The sequence below is a fragment of the Crinia signifera genome, chromosome 6 (genome assembly GCF_055691185.1).
Source record: "Crinia signifera chromosome 6, ASM5569118v1, whole genome shotgun sequence".
Classification (NCBI taxonomy): Eukaryota; Metazoa; Chordata; class Amphibia; order Anura; family Myobatrachidae; genus Crinia; species Crinia signifera.
The window spans coordinates 71,353,093-71,375,176 of record NC_139222.1 but is presented as its reverse complement, the minus strand read 5'-3'; the positions used below and the strand labels follow the sequence as shown (position 1 = coordinate 71,375,176).

General features: G+C 46.4%; 1 protein-coding gene across 3 annotated transcripts in view; it reads right to left on the bottom strand.

Annotated features, from left to right (window-relative positions):
- The window catches only part of LOC146007712 (heparan-alpha-glucosaminide N-acetyltransferase-like), a 394,310-nt gene that overhangs the window by 288,355 nt on the left and 83,871 nt on the right, over window positions 1–22,084 (bottom strand). For all 3 annotated transcript variants that reach the window (XR_014444391.1, XM_083146282.1, XM_083146283.1), the window contains exon 7: window positions 7,231–7,313. Coding sequence is in view for 2 of the 3 variants with exons in the window: in XM_083146282.1 (XP_083002408.1) it covers window positions 7,231–7,313 (83 nt within the window). In the remaining variant the exon portion in view is untranslated. The remainder of the gene's footprint in view (window positions 1–7,230; window positions 7,314–22,084) is intronic.

Here is a 22,084-nt window from a genome sequence, read left to right as displayed (position 1 = left end):
AGCACAGTAAATATATGTTCCCCATGTCCGTGTTGCTCAATAGAGTACATCTAGTATATATCTGTACATGTCCTATATCTGTACTGTTTTACTTGTCTACCTATCTGGCTGGTGCAATCACCAAGTGGCGCTGCTGAATGGCTGCCTGGGTGCTGTACAGCTCAGTAAATATATGTTCCCCATGTCCGTGTTGCTCAATAGAGTACATCTAGTATATATCTGTACATGTCCTATATCTGTACTGTTTTACTTGTCTACCGATCTGGCTGGTGCAATCACCGGATTCAGTACTGAATCCCGGCGGTTGGGATCCCGGCGTTCAGAATCCCGACGCCGGAATCCCGACAGCCAAAATCCCGACAAGTGGGGGGGACGTGGATCGCCCCCCCCTTGCGGGCTCGCTGCGCTTGCCACGCAGCGGGCCCGGTGCCTCGCTACGCTCGGCACACTAATTTATTCTCCCTCCAGGGGTGTCGTGGACACGCATATCTGTATGTGTGATGTATATCTGTACTGCCATTGTTGCAGGTTCTGATAACCCTTTGTATTACAGTATGTGCATTATTTTTAATGTCTGTAAAGCGCCTTGAGTCCTGTTGCAGAAAGTGCGCTATATAAATAAAATGTACTAACTTACTTACTAACATGGAAATCAGCATCCACTGCGCTTGAGTCAGGTGCAGCCCCGCTCCTCTGCCTATTTTGTAGGTGGCTGTGTAGGCTTGAATGGCCTTTTGCTGCTCCTCCCTCCTCTGCAGCATATAGAGGGTGGAGTTCCAGCGCGTCACCACCTCTTGTTTAAACTGATGGCAGGGCAGGTTGAGGAGTTTTTGCTGCTGCTACAGCCTTCGGCAGGCAGTGGCAGAATACCGAAAGTGTCTGCAAATTTTGTGGGCCAACGCAAGCATCTCCTGCACGCTCCTGTCACTTCTTATGAAATGCTGTACCACCAAATTTATTGTGTGGGCAAAACACGGCACGTGCTGGAAATTGCCCATGTGTAATACCCGCACAATGTTACTGGCGCTGTCTGACACCACAAATCCCCAGGAGAGTCTAAGGGGGGGTAAAGCCACTGGGAGATTATTTCCCTCAGTTTCTCTAAGAGGTTGTCGGCATTGGGCCTCTTCCTGAAACCGGTAATACACAGCGTAGCCTGCCTTGGAAGGAGCTGGCGTGCAGGAGATGCTGCTGCTGCGGTGCATCTACCCAGTGGGCTGTCACTGTCATATAGTCCTTAGTTTGCCCTGATCCACTTGTCCACATGTCCGTAGTTAAGTGGACTGTGGGTACAGCCGCATTTTTCAGGGCACTGAGGACACTTTTTCTGACGTCCCTGTACATCCCCGGTATCGCCTGCCTAGTGAAGTGGAATCTAGATTGGATTTGGTACTGGGGACACAATACCTCCATCAACCGTCTAAATCCTACTCCACTGATGGAGAACACTGGACGCACGTCTAACACCAACATAGAGCTGTCAAGGCCGCAGTAATCCGCTTTGCCGTAGGATGACTGCTGTTGTACTTCGTCCTCATGGCAAACGACTGTTGGACAGTGAATTGCTTAGTGAAAGACATACCGGTCTTACGACTTCCCCTCTGGGATGATGACCGACTCCCAGCAGCAACAGCAGCGGCTGCAGTAGGAGGCGTATCGCTGCAGGATCCTCCAGAAGAATCCCAGATAGAAGAGGAGTCAGTCATGCTGGTGACATGGCCTGCAGGACGACCCCCCCCCCCCAAACCAGATCGAGAAGGAAATTGACGAGGAGGGAGTTGGAGGTGTGCTTTTCAGGCGCTTGGCTCCAACAGGAGGACCAAGGGATTTAGGTGTCCCTGGACTGCTAGCCACAGTTCCTGAACTAAACACTGATTTATGAAGGGTCTTCAGGTGACGTATAAGGGTGGATGTCCCTAGGTGGGCAAGATCCTTACCCCTGCTTATTGGAGCTTTACATAAGCTACATATGGCAATACATTTGTTGTCCGGATTCGGATAAAAAAAAATCCAGACCGTGGAGGTGGATTTATTGTTCCTCGCCCAGGCATGACGATGGGCTTTTTCATCCCATGGACAACAACTGTTTCCCCCCTTGTGCCTCATTTAAACAAACCACCTATACTTCCTCCTCAGCGCCAGCTACATCAATATCCTCCTCTCGGACTACAACATTGACACCTTCATTATCTAAATCAGGAACTGCATTGTGGGTGATTCTTCCAGCAAATGCAGAGGGAGTGCTGAAAATGGTGGAAATGTAATAATATGCCCTGGTGCTGGGACAGCTCCCCTGCTCCCAGCACCGGAGCAGCAGCAGCAGGGATGGGGAGAGATAGTGCTGTGTCCACCACGGGATACAGCTTCCCCCGGCGCAGGGATTAGCTGCCTGATCCCTGTGCCAACAGTGTGGGCAGTAGCGGACAAGCGGCGGCGGGGATCGGTGGGGCGGCTGTTTGAAGTTCGCGCCATTATGGACGCCAATGGAAAATGCCGCTGGCTGTGTTCAAACAATGGCGCCATTCGGGAGCCAATCACGGCTCTTACATCGGCACCAATAGGAAAGAGCCGCAGCGAGCCAATCGTCATTCGTCGTGCCGTACTCAGCCCCGCCTCCGGCGTCTGACGTCAGACCACTGGGGAGAGGTGGAAGAAGGTCCATCAGCAGAGAGGGAGAAGAGTTCCGGCAGCCGCAGAAGAGGCCAGAAGATGCCAGGATCAAGCCAGAAGATCTCCAGCGCCTCCTGCTAGAAGAAAAGAAGCGGCGCCGCCGCTGGTCAGGACGGGTCAGTGGCAAATGAAAGAAGATGTTGGCCGGTCCTGGAGAGGCCAGCAGGGGTGGAAAGTACTAGAGCTGATGAAGCTCCCACCCGTGGCCTCTCTCAATGCCAGCTAGGTGGCCCCAGGGCCACCTACCCGCCTCCCTAGACCACCGGGTGATCGGGCACTAGGCCCTTGGACACAGTCAGGCCCTTTCGGCCTGTGCGAATTTCAGTCGGGCCCTCTCGGCCCGAGGCCACTTGATTGTCGGGCCCTCCTGGCCCGTGGTGTTTAGCTGGGCCCATGGCCCCTTCCCCCTGAGGCCCTGTATCAAGCAGAAGGCCTGTGGTCCATTATAGGTCAGGCATTAGGCCCGTTGGCACATATAGCCGGGCGCTAGGCCTGAGCCCGGGGGGGCTATAGATTCAAGCACTAGGCCAGTGGTTCCCAACCCTGGTCCTCAAGTACCCCCAACAGTGCATGTTTTGCAGGTCTCCACACAGAATCACAAGTGACATAATTAGCTCCACCTGTGGATCTTTTAAAATGTGTCTGAATAATGAGTGCACTTGCTGGGTGACCTGGAAAACGTGCACTGTTGGGGGTACTTGAGGACCAGGGTTGGGAACCACTGCAATAGGCCTGTGGCTGCAGGAAAAGGCGTTAGGCCTGGGGGCAGATAAGAGGAATGTAAGTGATCTTGATGTTAGGCCCGTGTTTTTGATTAGCCTGTCAGCCATGTTAGGCCTCTTAAGGCCTGTCAAGTGTTTTAGGCCTACGACTCCTTGTTGTTTGGGGGTGATCTTCACTCCCCTGAAGGGTCCTGTCGCTGAGAACAGTAGGCTTTGCGGCAGCTCTTTCCAGGGCCAGGATTGAGTTGGGAAAAGGGAACGGGGGTTCCCTCACCTCACCGCGAACGGCTGTTCGTGAGTAGGGCCGGTTCCACGTAAGGGAAGGGTGGTAAGTAAACTCCCACTGAGCGTATTCTCTGTTGCCTAGTGTGATTGTTTGTGTGTTTTTGATGTTACTGTTTTGCATATTAGTCAATTGTTTGGGGAATTAGCTACCAGAAGCATAATGTAACATTGTTAAGTAAGCATAGGTTAGCTAGTCTCGTGTTAGGAAAGTCATAGGATAGGGAAGTTGTGTTTTTTCTACAGGTGCGGGAGGAGCGCCTGTCAAAGTGACAAGAGCCTTGGAGTGAGTAGTCTCTACGTTTGTCTGTGTTCCCTTCCCTTGAGTACCGGCTTGGCGACTGCACACGGACGTGTGAGCCCCTGAACTAAACACTTAGGCATGTGAGTGCCAATAGGTGAAGCTGGGTGGCTGAGGCTTCGGCTGACGATGACCATTCACCCAGCCGGTGAAGGTCACGACCACCTATAACCCCCTCTACATTCAACCCTCTGTGAGTTGAACGGTGGAGCCTACCTAACCCACCTTTTTGTTCCTGATGGTACGGCGAAGAATACCAGGAGACTAATCCATTGTGTCCGGGTGCCGGAGTTTTCCAGGACCGTGGTTTGGCACGATCTGAAGGAGAGAGAGTGCGGCGCCAGGTAAGTGGTCCGAAGACACCTGCACGGCAGCACGCACCACCCCAACACCCCTCTCACAGAAGGAGCCACCTCTTCCCGTACAGCGATGGGAAGGTCAGGGATCACAACCACCAACACCCTTGGACTCTCCTTGGGGGTTTGTGGTAACATGTCTTCTTTAGTAGGCAGAGATGTTTGCTGTGTTTTTGATGACAGCTGAAATCTCTGCAAATTTCTAAAGGGGGAAGTAGGAGGGCTTGCATGGTCATGTGTACCACCAGTCTTGAATACAGGCCAGGGCCTTAACCGTTCATTGCCACTCCGTGTCGTAAATGGCACAATGCCAATTTTATGTTTCTCCTCCAATGATTTGAATTTATTTTTTTGGTCCTCCTTTTACTCAACTTTGGCTTTTTGGATTTTGCATGCCCCGTACTTGGACACTGGACATCGGCCTTGGCAGATGACGTTGATGGCATATCATCGTCTATGTCATCATTACTACTTGCTGCAGATTCAGAAGTAAGAGGAAGCAGCCCTTCATCTTTCTCTATTTGATTCTCCATATTTTGGATTACACATTATTGTGTGTTATGCAATATATTACACCACAGGACAGCACCACTGGAGTGCAAGTATATACGGCAGTAGATGCACCAGTAGACAGGTATTATTTATACGGCAGTAGATGAACCAGTAGAGAGGTATTATATATACGGCAGTATATGCACCAGCAGAGAGATATTATATTTATATGGCAGTATAATTATGCACAAGCAGAGCTATATTATATATATACGGCAGTATAATTAATTATGCATCAGCAGAGAGATATTATTTTTATACGGCAGTATAATAATTATGCACCAGCAGAGAGATATTATTTTTATTCGGCAGTATAATAATTATGCACCAGCAGAGAGATATTATATATACGGCAGTATATGCACCAGCAGAGAGATAATATTTTTATATGGCAGTATAATTATGCACCATCAGAGAGATATTTTGTATACGGCAGTATAATTATGCACCAGTAAAGAAATATTATTTTTATACGGCAATATAATAATTATGCACCAGCAGAGAGTTATTATTTTTATACGGCAGTATAATTAATATGCACCAGCAGAGAGATATTATTTTATTTATACGGCAGTAGATGCACCGGTACACTGTTATTAATATTTATTTATAGGTCAGACTCAGTACAGTAGATGCACCAGCAGAGAATATGTTTACTAGTTATAAAAGGCTGTAAATACACCAGCAGGGAGGTATTATACAGCAGATGCACAAGCAGACTGGTATACAAGTGGTTAATAAGTTTTACAACTGCAGAGTCATATACTCATGTCTACTATTACTGATTGAAGTAGCCAGGTACTGGCTGGGCTGGCAGCCACTGGCAGCGCAGAGCACACACACACCACCAGAGAGCAGAGCAGACAGTGGCACTAGTAAGCACTGGCAGTCGCCCCAGCAGCAAAAAAAAAAAAAAAAAAACACAGCTCGCTAGCCTAACAATGTTCCCCACACAGACGATCCCTACTCTAATAAGTGACAAATGGCGCCGGATGCTTGCTAATTATATAGCGGTCTGGATCTTGCGAGAATCTGGCACCAGGCAATGACATTTTGCCCGCGCACCTGGATCCGAGTCAGGCGTGAAACTCCTCGGATTGAGGACGTTTGTGCGGGCTCGGTTCTGGGAAATCCGAGCACCGCACATCTCTACTCTAAATGCATGTTTTTTTAAAACATCAATGATTTTTATTGAAAATATTTTTAAAAACTTTAAAGGGGAGTGGGGTACAGAAATTATTATTAGGATTAAGGCAGGGAGCTCTGCATCCAGGCTGGCACAGGGAACTGTCCCACATCCACCCCATCCTCTGCAGTTCTTGTAGCTTGACTGGCAGACTCCGTGCCATGACTGGACAGAAAATCTCTGCAGCAAACTATAAAAAAAAAAGCATCTACTTGTCTCAGCATCATCTAGATAAATGTGCTCTGCAGAAAACCCTAAGATGCAAAACACATGATTGTATCTCGTTCACCTCTACTGTTCACATTGCTGAATATATGACTGTCTAAACATAAAATCACTGGAGAACATGCATATTCATAAAAGGTAACTTTTTTTTGTCTTTTTTGCCACCAGCTTATATTGGTGGGTCGGAATTTAAACAATGACAGCAAATAATTGACAGGTTGATCTGATATTCACACGTTTGCATTTGATAGTAATAATAATAAACTTTCCCTGATCAGACACAGGACTGAATGCCAGTCAGACAGTACCAGGGTTCCACATATGCACATGTGCCAACAGCCATGTGAAACTAACTGTATGGACCTGGCAAGTTAGGAGACACAGGTGGACACCTCCCAAACGTACCCATAAGGCCCTTATTCATCTTAAAACAGCTTTTGTACAGCAGCATAACAAATGCCCTTATTTATTGGGGTGTATTCAATGCGGCCGGCTAGGGGGGTTAAACAGCGGGGATCGCCAAAGACAAGCGATCCTGGCCATTTAACCCCCACACCGGCCGCTCACCCTATTCTACATTCTGGGGAATCCTAGCTGTCGCAGGATGGTGAGGATTCCCCCAAGCAGCGAGGCTCACGGCTAATGCAGGGAGCCCGATGCATTTAGCCGCGAGCCTCACTGTTTTAGCGGCGGCATGCGCCATTTTCTTCTTGCTCCAAAAACCTAGCGAGGTGGAAACGGCGGTTGCAGGGGGGTCAGTTAAATACTCACCCTGCGAGCTGTGACAGTGAGCAGGCAGCACTGCTTGCTGTCACAGCTCGCAGAAAGCATTGAATACACCCCAATGAGGGGATAAAGGCAAGATTTTTATGTTTAGTGACCCAAAATTAGGCCTACATGAAGACATTAGGATGAATGACCAATTGTACACCTTACCCCCGGAATGTATCCAGTGAGAGCAGGCGCCTGCGTTTGGAAGCATTGGCATTTTGTTCCAGGTTAACAGCTGCATCTGATTCCTGTATTGAAATAATAGAAGAAGGCGCTTAGTTATTGGGATAGTTAGCAAAATGCATAAGACAAGGGGGAGAATATTGCTATAAAATAGGTGGTACAACACATGGGTGTGAGGAGCACATTTCCTTAGGGTGTGCACCCAAAGAGGCTTATGTAACACGGAGGGCTGGGTCTTGCATGATGCTGTTGTCCCCAATCCCCCTCTCATCATCATGTCCGACCAATCTCCCAGATCATCATATCTTCATCAATCCACCACCTACCTCACCTCACCTCACTTACCTATATGGCCATATTGTGCCACACAGTAGTGCCGACAGTTCATAGTATGCTAAATAAGGCTGGTCTGTATTATATGTACAACAAGTTACTGCACTGCTCCCCCCAGGGTGGGGATAATGGATACGCAAAAAGAAGCGGGTGATGCTGCACTGCTATATCTGGTGAGCTTCAAAAGTGATAAAATGGAGAGTGATAAACAGCCAGCCATTATTATGTTACAGGCTGGGTTTGATGTCAGACAGGAGCTGATTGGCTGGCTGTTTATCACGCTCCATTTTATCACTTTGGTACTTGTTTCCTAGCACGGCCGCAATCGCGGGCATCGTGTGCCTTAACTTTAAGGCACACGATGCCCGCGATTTCCCCATAGGCTTCAATGTTAAAATATTTTAACATTGAAGCCTATGCGCGTCCGACGCGATGCCCCCGATTTCTCCATAGGCTTCAATGTTAAAATATTTTAACATTGAAGCCTATGCGATGGACCCGATTTGTCCATAGGCTTCAATGTTAAAATATTTTAACATTGAAAATGAGTGCATTTAACATAGGTAAAAATGGGAATTGGCCCAATATGGGCCATTTCTCATTGGGTATGGCCCCGGCATATGTGTGTAAAAAATAATGGCCCCCCATTGTGACCGCCACCCCCACGATTGACGCGAACACGAAGCGTTAAAATAATTTAACATTGAAGCCTATGGAGACGCGATGGACCCGATTTCTCCATAGGCTTCAATGTTAAATTATTTTAACATTAAAGCCTATGGAGAAATCGGGAACATCGCATCGGTCGCGTCGTGTGCGTTTTGGTATGCGACCGACGCGATTTTTTCTGACACGACCACCACGATAGAAATCGTGGTGGCCGTGCTAGGAAACAAGTACCATCACTTTTGAAGCTTGATACATCTGGCCCGTTGTGTGACTCTCTCTCGGACTATCTACTCTGAAAACCAAAATCACTGGTCATTTTGTCAACAGCCGAGGAGAGGGGACATTAAGGTTGGTCTGGATACACCGTCTAGCCCAGGGTTCGCCAACCCATCGCTCGCGAGCGACGGGTAGCTCGCCGGGTGTTTTCCAGTAGCTCGGCGTGTTTCAGTGATCTCCTGCCGTGTAGAGGTTCCTTGCTTGGCGGCAGGAGGTCAGAAAGTGATTTAATGCCGCGTTTGTGGTCCTGACTTGGCGGCAGTGACCTCCTGCCACGTAGCGGTTCCATCCTCGCTTGGCGGCAGGAGGTCTCAGAGTGACTTCATGCCGCGTGACCTCCTGACGTCCCCAGCGTATGGAATTTGCGCTCTTTCTTATCAACGCCACAGCCTCTGCTCAAGTCCTGCGCCACAGCCTCTGCTCAACTCCTGCGTTAGGTAAAAAATGTTTTAAAACTGTGTGTGCTTTGCATATCTACATACATTAGGTGACTCCAGCCTGCATTCCGTTTTTACTGCTTGAGGTATAATGGGCATCATGTGTGTGGCATATGTTTAATGAGTCATTAAACATATGCCACACACATGATGCCCATTAAACATATGCCCCACACCTTGAAGCTCATTAATTAATAATCATCAAGGTGTGTGGGGCATATGCCACACACATAATGCCCATTATAGAAATGCCCCACACTTTGATGCTCATTATTAATGAGCTTCACGTTGTGGGGCATTTGTATAATGGGCATCATGTGTGTGGCATCATGTGTGTGGCATCATGTGTGTGGCATATGCCCCACACACCTTGATGATTATTAATTAATGAGCTTCAAGGTGTGGGGCATATGTGAAATGGGCATCATTTGTGTGGTATATGTTTAATGAGCATCAATGTGTGGGGCATATGTATAAAGGAGCTTCACGTTGTGGGTCATAGGCATAATCGGCATCACGGTGTGTGCTGTGTGGCATATGATTAATGGAGCATCACGGTGTGGCATATGTATAATGCAGCATCACGGTGTGGGGCATATAGATAATGGAGCTTAATGTGGGGCAGATGTATAATGGAGCATCACGGTGTGGCATATGTATAATGGAGCATCACGGTGTGGCATATGTATAATGCAGCATCACGGTGTGGGGCATATAGATAATGGAGCTTAATGTGGGGCAGATGTATAATGGAGCATCACGGTGTGGCATATGTATAATGGAGCATCACGGTGTGGCATATGTATAATGGTGCATCTCGGTGTGGCCTATGTTTAATGGAGTATCACGCTGTGGGGCATTTGTATAACGGAGTATAACGTTGTTGGGCATATGTATAATGGGCATCGTGTGTGTGTGTGGCATATGTATAATGGGCATCGTGTGTGTTTGGCATATGTATAATGGAGCATCATGCTGTGGGGCATTTTTATAATAGAGCTTCACATTGTGGCATATGCATAATGGAGCATCACGGTGTGGCATATGCATAATGGAGCATCACGGTGTGGCATTTGTATAATGGAGCATCACGGTGCGGGGCATATTTATAATGGGTATCACGGACTGCACTATTGGGGTCATGTGTATCTGGCACTGCACTATTGAGGGCATATGTGTATCACACCCCCATTTTCCATGGCCGCACCCCATGTGGCTACAGCTCTTAGAGAGCTGACCATGCCCCCATAGCGGAAAAATGGGGGATGTAGCCTCGCAGGAGTTCCACGGTAGTAGCTGAACCCTCTAATTTTTGGCGCGTGCCTTCGGCACGCGCAGATGTCTCTTCTCCTCTGCCTACAGTGTTGGGAGGTATGTTTGTGACATATTGGACATTGCAGTGTGTGGCATATTGTGTCTGGGGCATTGCAGTGTGTGGCATAATGTGTCAGGGGCATTATGGTTTGTGGCATTATGTGTAAAGGGCATTTTTTTTATATTATGCAGATTTTACTTTAGTAGCTCTTCGGGCGGTTTATTTTGTCGCAAGTAGCTCCCGACCCAAAAAAGGTTGGAGACCACTGGTCTAGCCTATGTGTGCACACAGATTTTACCTAGAGGTTGCATTGGATGCACAATCTACACTGTTGCCCCCTGGGCCCCCTCTCGTTCTGGGCACTGGGCTGAAGTACCAACCTATCCCCAACCAACCCCCGGGGGAGGCCCTGACTGTGATCCCAGCACTGACTGACCTCACAAGCTAGGATCCAACATCGCTGGGGCTGCGTCGTCAGTAAGTCTGTGACACACAGACCCATGGGCTCTCCCCTCCTAGGAATATGGCAGGGGCACAACAGTAACACCCCCCTTGCCTAATTTTATTATTCATGGACTGGCTATAAGCATTTGATGATAGCCAATTTAAAAGAATAATAGAACAGCCATCCGGATATTTCCTTATTTTTACTTCTATATACATATTTTCTACTGTATGTAGGGCAGCATGTGCATGTCCTGCCCATTTACACTTCATTCAAGATGGCATTTGGTACAGTACAGTGGAAATATTTTAGTTACTCATACATTTCTGACAGGTAGGGCCAATGCAAGCATCTCTAATTCATACCATTCCAGGATCAGACCATTTCTCACCCAGGATACTACAATGACCCTCATCCACTCACTAGTCATCTCCAGATTGGACTACTGTAAACTACTACTTTCTGGCCTCCCCAGGGGCGGGCTGGGCCGGGGGGCAGGGGGCCATGTGCCCCCCGGGCCGCTCTAACAAGTAATGGTGCGGGCCGCCTCATATATTACCTCCTCCTCCAGTTCTGTACTCCTGTATGCGGCGCCGCGGCTACTGGAACATGGCCGCCGGCGTCCTGCATGAGGACATAGTCTCCTATGTGCAGGGCAGGGCCCGGCGCCGATACCACCCACCCGTGCATCTAGGGGTGGAAGGGGAGGAGGATGGAGGAGGACAGTCAATAATCTACTCGGAGGACGGAGCGAGAGCTGCGAGACGCGACGCTGGAATGCACGACAGAGTCAGACAGGCGGGAGCCGCAGCATTGCAGCACGGACCCGGCCGGCAAAACTTGAAAGGCACTGAGAGTGCCTGTGACAGGCTAGTGAGGTGACATTTATTGAAAGTTTTTATGGGGGGGGCGGGGGCGGGGGGGGCAGCCTGTGGTGTCCAAGAAATAATTATACAGGGGGAGCAGCCGGTGGTGTCCTGATAATTATACCAGGACACCACAGGGGGAGCAGCCTGTGGTGTCCTGGTATAATTATACAGGGGGAGCAGCTTGTGGTGTCCTGGTATAATTATAATTATATCAGGACACCACAGGCTGCTCCCCCTGTATTTATACCAGGACACCACAGGCTGCTCCCCCTGTATAATTATACCAGGACACCACTGGCTGCTCCCCCTGTATAATTATTACCAGGACACCACAGGCTGCTCCCCCTGTATAATTATACCAGGACACATACAGTACAGCCTGTGGTGTCCTGGTATAATTATACAGTGGGAGCAGCCTGTGGTGTCCTGGTAATAATTATACAGTGGGAGCAGCCTGTGGTGTCCTGGTATAATATTAATTATGGAGAATGAAAGGGGGGGGGGAAAGGCACTGGCTGGAATGACAGTATAATCTACAGAATTTCAGCTGTACATATGAATGACCAACATTTTTACTGCGGCAACTGAATGATTTGCAGTGTCCGGTTGGTGGTGCTCCCAAAAGATGTTCAGTAATAACACTGAAAAAAAGGGGGGTTGTCACAAGGGTGACTGCAAGGGAACATACATAAGGTTTTTTGGGGCACACTTTGACAAAGATAATTTGAATGATATGGTTTGATGATAGTCTATTAAAATTTAGATTTTTATTAGATATGCGCTAAAAAGAGAAAAAGGTGAGCTGGTCACTTGTTTTAATTGACAAATGAGTAAGTTAGTCACCTGTCGGTGAGAGTCCTGAGCAATATTGCTGGAGCCGGCGCAATGAGAGGATAAGTATATACACCACCTGTCGACCAAAGTCACTTATGACAATAAAGAATACAATTTAAACATGTGTAAGGTTCGACAGAGTGGTCTATTATGGACGCTTGACACAAAGTACAAATAATCTCTGGTGACACCCCCTTCTTCCTCTCTCTTTTTTGGCAGTACAAGCCACAACGTTATATGGCCAGGTGATCTCCTCCTTGTGACTCACACCGCAATACACACCTCTCATAATAATATTTTTTTCCATTCATGTTAGTATAGGATGTATAGTATAATACATCCTAACCACCAAAGTGCTCATATCATCTACACTTTGTAGCTACTAATAGACATTTCTAGGTCAGCAGTGTTTATTAGCACTATTATTTGTTCTTCACGCCAGTCACTCCAGGCGTCATTCTCCGTTCAGCCCACACTGTCACTTCACTATTTGCAGGTGTATGACGGCACCTGTGTCCCTGTAACACCATAAACAGTAACCTATCCCCGTGTTCTATGTCAACTACGTGACTATTCAGTTACCAATTGCATCTCCAGCACCACCCCCTGACGCCCATTGCCAGACTTACCCACATCCCCTGGCTAATCAAACTATTACGTGTATAACCAGCTCCACCCACTGACGCCATTGGTCAGACCAACCCATTTAATCCTCGCGTCAGTGCATTACTTACTCATTTGTCAATTAAAACAAGTGACCAGCTCACCTTTTTCTCTTTTTAGCGCATATCTAATAAAAATCTAAATTTTAATAGACTATCATCAAACCATATCATTCAAATTATCTTTGTCAAAGTGTGCCCCAAAAAACCTTATGTATGTTCCCTTGCAGTCACCCTTGTGACAACCCCCCTTTTTTTCAATAATATTAATTATATCAGGACACCACAGGCTGCTCCCCCTGTATAATTATACCAGGACACCACAGGCAATAATTATACAGGGGGAGCAGCCTGTGTTGTCCTGGTAATAATTATACAGGGGGAGCAGCCTGTGGTGTCCTGATATAATTATAATTATACCAGGACACCACAGGCTGCTCCCCCTGTATAATTATACTAGGACACCACAGGCTGCTCCCCTATATAATTCTACCAGGACACCACAGGCTGCTCCCCCTGTATAATTTTACCAAGACACCACAGGCTGCTCCCCTGTATAATTATTACCAGGACACATACAGCCTGTGGTGTCCTGGTATAATTATACAGTGGGAGCAGCCTGTGGTGTCCTGGTATAATTATACAGGGGGATCAGCCTGTGGTGTCCTAGTATAATTATACAGGGGAGCAGCCTGCGGTGTCCTGGTATTTTGCAGGGGGAGCAGCCTGTGGTGTCCTGGCATAATTATCCAAGGGGAGCAGCCTGCGGTGTCCTGGTATAATTATCCAAGGGGAGCAGCCTGCGGTGTCCTGGTATTATTATGCAGGGGGAGCAGCCTGCGGTTTCCTGGTATTATTATGCAGGGGGAGCAGCCTGTCAAAGTTATACTAATAAAGTGTCTTTGGTATAATTAACTCCAGGCCTATTTTTTTATTTTTTATTAATACATATTTTTTAAACGAAAAACCTAAATTTAATGATGCGCTGTTCTTATGGGCCAGTGCTCTGGACTTGCCCCCCAGGCTAAAAGTTGCCAGCCAGCCCCTGGGCCTCCCTGATAAAAACATTTATCTCCACTCCAATCTATCCTCAATGCTGCTGCCCGGCTCATCTTCCTCTACAAACGTACTATGTACATCTCCCCTTTCCCTTCAGAATACAATTCAAGCTCCTCACACTCACTTACAAAGCCATTACCAAAGCCTCTCCCACCTACACATGTGACCTTATCTCTCTTTACACTCCCTCCCGCTCTCTTCGCTCCACAAATGCACACCACCTGTCCTGCCAATGGGCTACTTCCTCTAATTCCCGCCTCCAAGAGTTTGCCCATTGTGCTCCTTATCTCTGGAATTCTCTACCTCTCAGTATCAGACTCTCCACCTCCCTACAAAAATATTAAATGGGCAATCAAGACCCACATCTTCATTAAACCCAGTCATCTCTCATCCTAACCTTCTGATTCTGCTCACTCTACCCCTTCTGTGTCACTCCTGTCTGTCTCCCATATAGAATGTAAGCTCTCACGAGCAGGGCCCTCTCTCCTCATGTGCCTTTCTTAGAATATATAAACCTCTGCCACCCTGATGATGGCTTCAGTGTCCTGTCCCCTGATGCAACTATCCATATTAACCATGTACTTGTCCTAAATTGTATTGTCCTTTAATTGGTTATTTGTGTTTTGCTCATCTATGTTTTGTTAGGAGCTGCAGAATCCTTGTGGTGCCATATAAATAAACAATGATAATAATAATAATAATAATAATAATAATAATAATAATAATAATAATAATACATACATACATACATACATACATACATACATACATACCTCCCAACAATTGAATTGTCCCAATCAGGACTTCATCATGGTGTTGGCAAAAGGGGGCATGGATGATGCACCACCAAACCATGTTCCCATTTCATTGACTGTGGGGGCATACACACAGTTCACAGCTGGGGGACTCCCAACTGGGGAACTCTTATTTCCTAATTTAGGGATGCCTAAGCAGACGTTTTACAGTGGCAGTGAGGTAATACAACAATGACATACAGATTATTGTGCAATTACTTTAAAAAGTAAGACCCCTGCAGCATAATACCAGCACCCTCCCTCAATTGTAACCTCCACCCAATGCCAAGGGTATGCCAATGATGTATTAGTTCATAGTTACCTACCCTCCTGCATTCTGCAGACGACTCCCTGAAATAGCAGCAATCTCCCTCTCTCCCTCATTAGTCTACCAATCTCCCTCATGTCACCTAGCCCACATTACACAGTTACATTTTTGTGGAAAAAAGGATTGAGAGATAGGTACATTTACATTGAATCATCAGCACCATTTCCCAGCACTTTACCAAGTATAGTAGCTCTTACTAACTGCTTTGGGGCTCATCTACATTTGGATAGAAGTCATTTTAAAAGATTCCTCTCAGATGCAGCAGTACACCCCCCCGCTTCTAGATGCCACGTTCACAATCTCTCCATATATGGAACTAGACACACCCTTTGGGTGGAGCATGACACGCCCCCTCAATGGGGCGCCATGCAAAATTATATTACCAACTATAATCTCCTTGAAACTAGTTCTCAAAAGTAGGCAAGTATGTATTAGTTGGATCAGGCAAAAGGCAGCAGAACATCTTCCAATGCAGGCAGAAAAGAGGGTAAAACTAATCTGACTGTACTTTGGGTGCACTTCACATCATTCCATTCCCAGGGAGTCTGACTATTATTGTTAGAATGAGAGCATATAAAGCAGAGCCTTCATTAGATGAGGAGGCTTTTCACCCTGCGATGCTGCTGGGCCTCGGCAAAGATTGAATTACTATGTAAACAGAGCAGGAAGGATGCTCTGTCTAATTCCCTGTGATGGATCTACGTGTCAGTCCCAGATGCCTGATAGCTGGGGCTACACTGGCAAGCTGATCCTCATCTGCTAGGAGACAGATAGCAACAAGCAGAACTCACTTTTATTTAGCCGTGATTAGGTTTGCGCTCGCATTTATAGCGACACCGAATCCTTGATATATTCTTATCATTATAATCCTAAGGAGAATCTTATAGAAAACTTGGTTTCCAGTTTGTACATCACTTGATCAGATGGGACAGACAGAATGGCAGACACTGGTCACTGCACCTGTATTATGTGACAACTGTATATGAAGAGACTGGAAAACGCACTGCTGGGGTGATGCACTGACTTCTGAGGAAACCCAACAGATTACAGTGATTAGTAGGTTGCCAGTAAATCAACATACGGTCATGAACATATAATAATGGTTTTATGCAAAACCACATTAAGAAAAGCATGTTATTGTGTAGATGGTCAATAAGGATACATAGAACATTGTTGTCAAGGAGATACACTTCCGGTGATCTCTGAAAGCAGGACTGCCTATGGACCATACAGAAAACTATTCCTATATCTAACTGATGTAAGCACCATTAATGAGAGTTACTAAGATATCATCATACTATCCAACTTTTGATAAAGGTAAATAATGCGAATGCAGAAGGCACGCACCCAAAATCAGGGGTGTGTGGCCTACAACTGAGACACTTCCTACGAGGCCATGCACCATTTTTGCCAATAGATGCCGAGCATTTATTCACCGCTGCTCCAGAGCAGTGGGAGAGGGAGTGTCTCCTAACTGCCGGGGTAGGGCTTATTTTGGACCGTTCTGCAGAAGTAAGAGTAGGTCTTATTATTGTAGTAGGTCTATCAGGGATGGATAGACTCATACTTGCCTACTTTTAAAATATCCTACCTGGGAGGAGCCTGGAGAGGCAACAATGCTTGCTAAGGGCAGGGCTAGGCTGCATAGCAATGTGATTTGCTTCTGCAGGGAGGGGCAATAAGTGTAATTTAGCCCCGCTCCTTCATACAGCATTTAAGAATTTCCTGTATGATCTTCTCTAAAAAGCAATTAAGATGGAGTCAATATGGCTCTTCTTCCATGGGTGCTGGGGGAGTTCCCAAAAATCTGTAGTCTCTCGAGACTTGTGGGAGAGTAGAAAAGTAAGCTAGAATCTGATGGTTATTATACATTAGGTAGCACTTTCACTTAGTTTGCAGAAACCGCTCCCAGTTCAACAGATATAACTTCAAGATTACAACTTCAACTTTAGACGAGCTGGTATAGGATAGGAGCACAGTGTGTATATAAATATTCCTTGCCTGCATATATTGTATAATGCTCTATTGCCTAAAAGCTTCTGCTGCTCCATCTGAAGTTAAGTGTGAGCAAATCTTTACCCAATGCCAAAAACCTCAAACATTTCTCATCTGTCACCGTAGCCAGGAACAAATTGCAAATGGATGCTTGCTTATTTCTGTAACTGCAGGGGGTGAAGAGAGCTCTTCAGGAAATTGACTCTTATCTCCAAACAGAATTAAGGACCTTTGTGAGTAATGGGTGTTTGCTGGCCTAAAGGGCTTTAAAGATTACACAGATGGCAGCAGTGTTCTGATTGGATGATAGACACACACAGCAGAGTAATAAAGCAGAGATTGATACGGACCTGGTGTAGATACAAAAAAAGCCCATTTCCCTCCACCCAAAAAAGAATAATTAAATTGTTAATATATGTCACCTGCTGCAATTCCACAAGCTTTAATGTCCTGTCACTAATACCCTTTTCCACTAGGCAAGCCGTGATTTTGTACCGGGGTGTGACACCGCTTGCAAACACTTTCCCATTAGCAGCCTGACCCAGCATAAAGCCGATTGGGTGGCGTCATCAGGAGGCTGGACTGGGGTGGCAGCATCTCCCAGAGGTGGCTTTGTATTGCAGTGAACGGGACCCGGGTTACCCGTTTCGTTGGCCCGGCTATGTTTGGAGCTGTGCGGATTCCACGGAATCCAAACCGCTCATCTCTAATCCTAACTAGCTGGAACTGGCACCCCAGCATTTAAGCCTGTGTCTCCCGTGCAGCTAACATGGCACCAGTGACTGGGTTGACACATATAAATGGTCAACATACCCTAGGTTGACACTGACAGAAAGTTGACACAAGCGAAGGGTTGACTGGCATATTATTCTGTTACTACCCAGTTTGTTTTATCGCTGTTGTTTCCAATTGTAAAGCGCAACGGAATATGCTGCGCTCTATAAGAAACTGTAAATTATTAATAAGGTACTTGTTTCCTAGCACGGCACCCATCGCATCGTATACCATAAGCGTTACAACGGTATGCTATGCGATGCGACGCAATGGCACCCGATGTTATACAATTTAAAATCGTATACCATTGTATATGGCATACAATGGCATACAATGCTAATGGGTGCTTTCAATGTTAAATGGACCCCCTGTAAGATTATTAATTTTACAATGTTAAAAGCACCCCCACTATAAACGCCAACCCGAAGCGTGGCGAGCGCAGCGAGCCCATGAGGGGCGGCTGTACGCGTCCTCCGACCTTTTCAAACCCCCACCATCCACATCGGCGTGGAGTTGATTTTAGATAGTGTGCCGAGCGCAGCAAGCCCCGCGAGGGGACACAGAATACATGTAAAGTAATATGCGTCCCCTCGCTGCGCTCGTCACACTATCTAAGATCAACTCCACGCCGACGTGGATAGTGGGGGTATGAAAAGGTCGGAGGACGCGTACCACCGCCCCTCGCAGGCTCGCTGCGCTCACCACGCTTCGGGTTGGCTTTGATAGTGGGGGTGGCGTGAGGGTGCATTTAACATTGTAAGCACCCATTAGGGTGCTTATACAATTAAAAATCGTATTTTGGGGCCATTTAACATTGAAAAAACCCATTAGGCTGGTTATACAATTTAAAATCGCATTGGGAATATGGCATGCGATACGATACAATGCATAAGATGCCATACGACTGAATATCGTGGGCGCCGTGCTAGGAAACAAGTACCAATAATAATAATAAATGGTCAACACTGAAAAGGTTGACATGAGTTTTTCACTTTTTTTGGTGTATGTCAACATATGGACACTGTATAAGTGTACCGCTGCGCTTGCCATGCTTCGGACACACTATTATAATCTAATAATAATAATACTTGGATGGTAAAATATGAACCAAGTCGGTCTAAAAAAAAAAAATATGAAAAACTTGTGTCAATCTTTTCAATGTCGACCTTTTGCCAATGTTGCCCTAGGATATGCTCACCATTTCTAGGTGTTGATCTAGTAATTGTTGACCCAGGGACTGGATACCCCACAAATGGACATTACATTACTATTAAGGTGCGTACACACGGGGGGAGATATATTGCTCAGTGTCTCCTTTTCACCATCAACCAGAGATGGTCGCTGATGAAAAGGAACCTCTGCCGGGGGAGCCGCAGAGATAACCAGCAATTAGAATGGGGCTGAAAAAGGGAAATGGGAGCGCGCACCCGGCGACCATATTTCCAGCGATTATAGCCCATATCGCTGCCGTGTGTACATGGCTCATCAGAGCAAAAGATGGATTTCACAAGAGTCTGCTTATGCTCAATACTGGTCTGAATTTAGATTGTGTGTCCTCCAAGAACAATGTATTAGTGCCACCTTTATCTCAGTGACTGATAACCACCGAAGCATCATAAATAAATATACATGGTTTAGCCTTATGATGCCTACAGTATACCTCATAAATTAATTGGTGCAATTCCCTGTACTGCGGAGGGATTATCAAAATGCAACATGTTAGAATGAGCCCCCAATTCATGCATGCTTTAACTTTATGAATAAAAAAATCACTTTTTACATTCCCAATTCTAAATATTATACGGTAGCCGCAAGGCTCATTCTGCAGGTAAATACTATACTTCCTATAGATTGCGGTCTCCTTAATAACCAACCACAATACATGACTCAGTAAATCAGTATCTTGACCTCAGGAAACACCATTTTAGTACCCTCGGGAATTAGAACATTTCTTGTGAAAGGGTTAAAAGTGAGACCAGCATCTACAGGGTGTGCGTCAGTAAACTCAATTCTGCCACCTGTGATGAATGACAGAGGCGAGCTGGCTGGCAGCTTGATTTCATTTGATCATTATTACACTATCCGGGCCAGCTGGGCCGCATCTTCCTGCCTGCCTCACAGAGATGGGGCCTCATTTGTCTTTTACAGAGATGCAGGTCACAACTGCAGACCAGAGCTTCCCAAACACATTGTTTCTGCCCTTTTCCAAATAGAATATGTACCCACCAACATGACCCCTTCCATCAGGTACAATATGCTCTGCTCTCGGGCTTGCCGTCACCTGTGCTGAAACACTTATGTCATCTATTAGTTCTACTCAACTTCCATCCTGTGTGGAGAGGAGGCAGGGACAAATGCATGTCTGAAATGGGGGAGCATGATGTAGTGGTAAGGGGGAAGGCTTTGTCGGTTATGCAGAACCCGTGAGCCATGTCCCTGTTTTTAGTTTTGCTGAGTACTCCAAGAGCTGCTTGACAGCACCCAACCTCTTCCAGAGCCAGGGAGTGTCATCCCTCCCAAGCTGAAAATATAGGCAGTTGGGGGGTATGAAACAAGCAATCATAAATTAAAGGAGCCCATACACGCTCCGTTCTGGGCGTCCGTTCTGTACTTTTAAAGTACACATCGTATCGCAATGCATGCCTTGTGCATGCATTGTGCATGCAATGCGATGCGATACGATGTAAAGCTAGTACAAAAAGTATGTGCAGCACATACTTTTTGTACTGTACTATGAGATGCACGGGAGCGCGCATCTCAGAGTACAGAACGGACAGCGCAGAACGGAGCGTGTATGGGCTCCATAAGTCATACTTGCCTACCTGACCCTCTGCATGAGGGAGACAATGCTCTGCTCCTGGACTTCCCTGGTAATGTATGATTGCCATCACCTGTGGTGAAACACCTTTCTTATCGATTACCTATCTCCCCACAGGTGATGGCAATCATAAGCCCTGTACACACGGTTAGATTTGCTTTAGATTTAATGTTAGATTCGATTTTCTATTAGATCTTCCCATTCGATTTGGCATTAGATCTGTACTTTTGCATTCAATTCGATTTCGATTTCACAATGTAGGCACAATGTACTCATTCGATTTACTGGATCGAATTCGAGATTTCCTTGGCTGCACAGTAGATTTTTCTTTTCGATTTTGAGAAAACGGGAGCGCGCATCGAATCAAATGCAGATCGAAAGTGTCCTAAAAACCATTCCATGTGGATTCGATTTTGCTTCTATAAGCAAAATCGAATCGAAAACAGGGAAAAATCTAAGCATGTGTACACAGCTATACATTACCAGGGAGGCCCAGGAACAGAGCATTTTCTCCCTCATGGAGAGGGTCAGGTAGGCAGGTATGAATTAAGTGGGAAGTTAAGGAGCGGAGCACTTTGTATCTGATGAATGGGGTGCAAAGTAGCAATGCCAATGCTAGGATAGGCATGATCCCAGGATTTAGCTAGGTTACCTTACCACCTCACCCTTTAATTCTGGACACATATTAATTACACAGGTTCTGTACCTGGCAGACTTCAAGACTCCATGTCACCTGGTTTTAATCATCCACAGAACCTGTGTAATTAACATGTGTCAAGAATTAAAGGGATGAGGTGATAACCCTAGATTTAGCACATTGTTGTATGGAATTTTGGGAACGAAATGCACACAGGAATTAGATCCCTTTCTGCCAGGCAGCGCTGAGCACCAGCAACACTTGGCTCATTCGCTGCCTGGCCAACAGGATGTGCAGCTGTGCAGCATGATGGTAGCGGTCATGATTTGCAGCCACACACCAGTCCGTGGCATTTGCCCAGCCTCATAATAACTGCTTTATAGCAGTGCCCGATGTGGCATTAGGAGGCCGATCCCAGGATTTAAGAAAAATAGCCCATGATTGGCCTCCCTAGTCCAGTCACATGTGATGATTGTGACATTTTGGGGATTTTAATAGTTAATATACAGCCACATATTAAATACATTTTCTGACTGTGCAACATATGGGCAAGTTCATATCGGGCCGGTTAGTAAGGTAGCTACCTGCTGT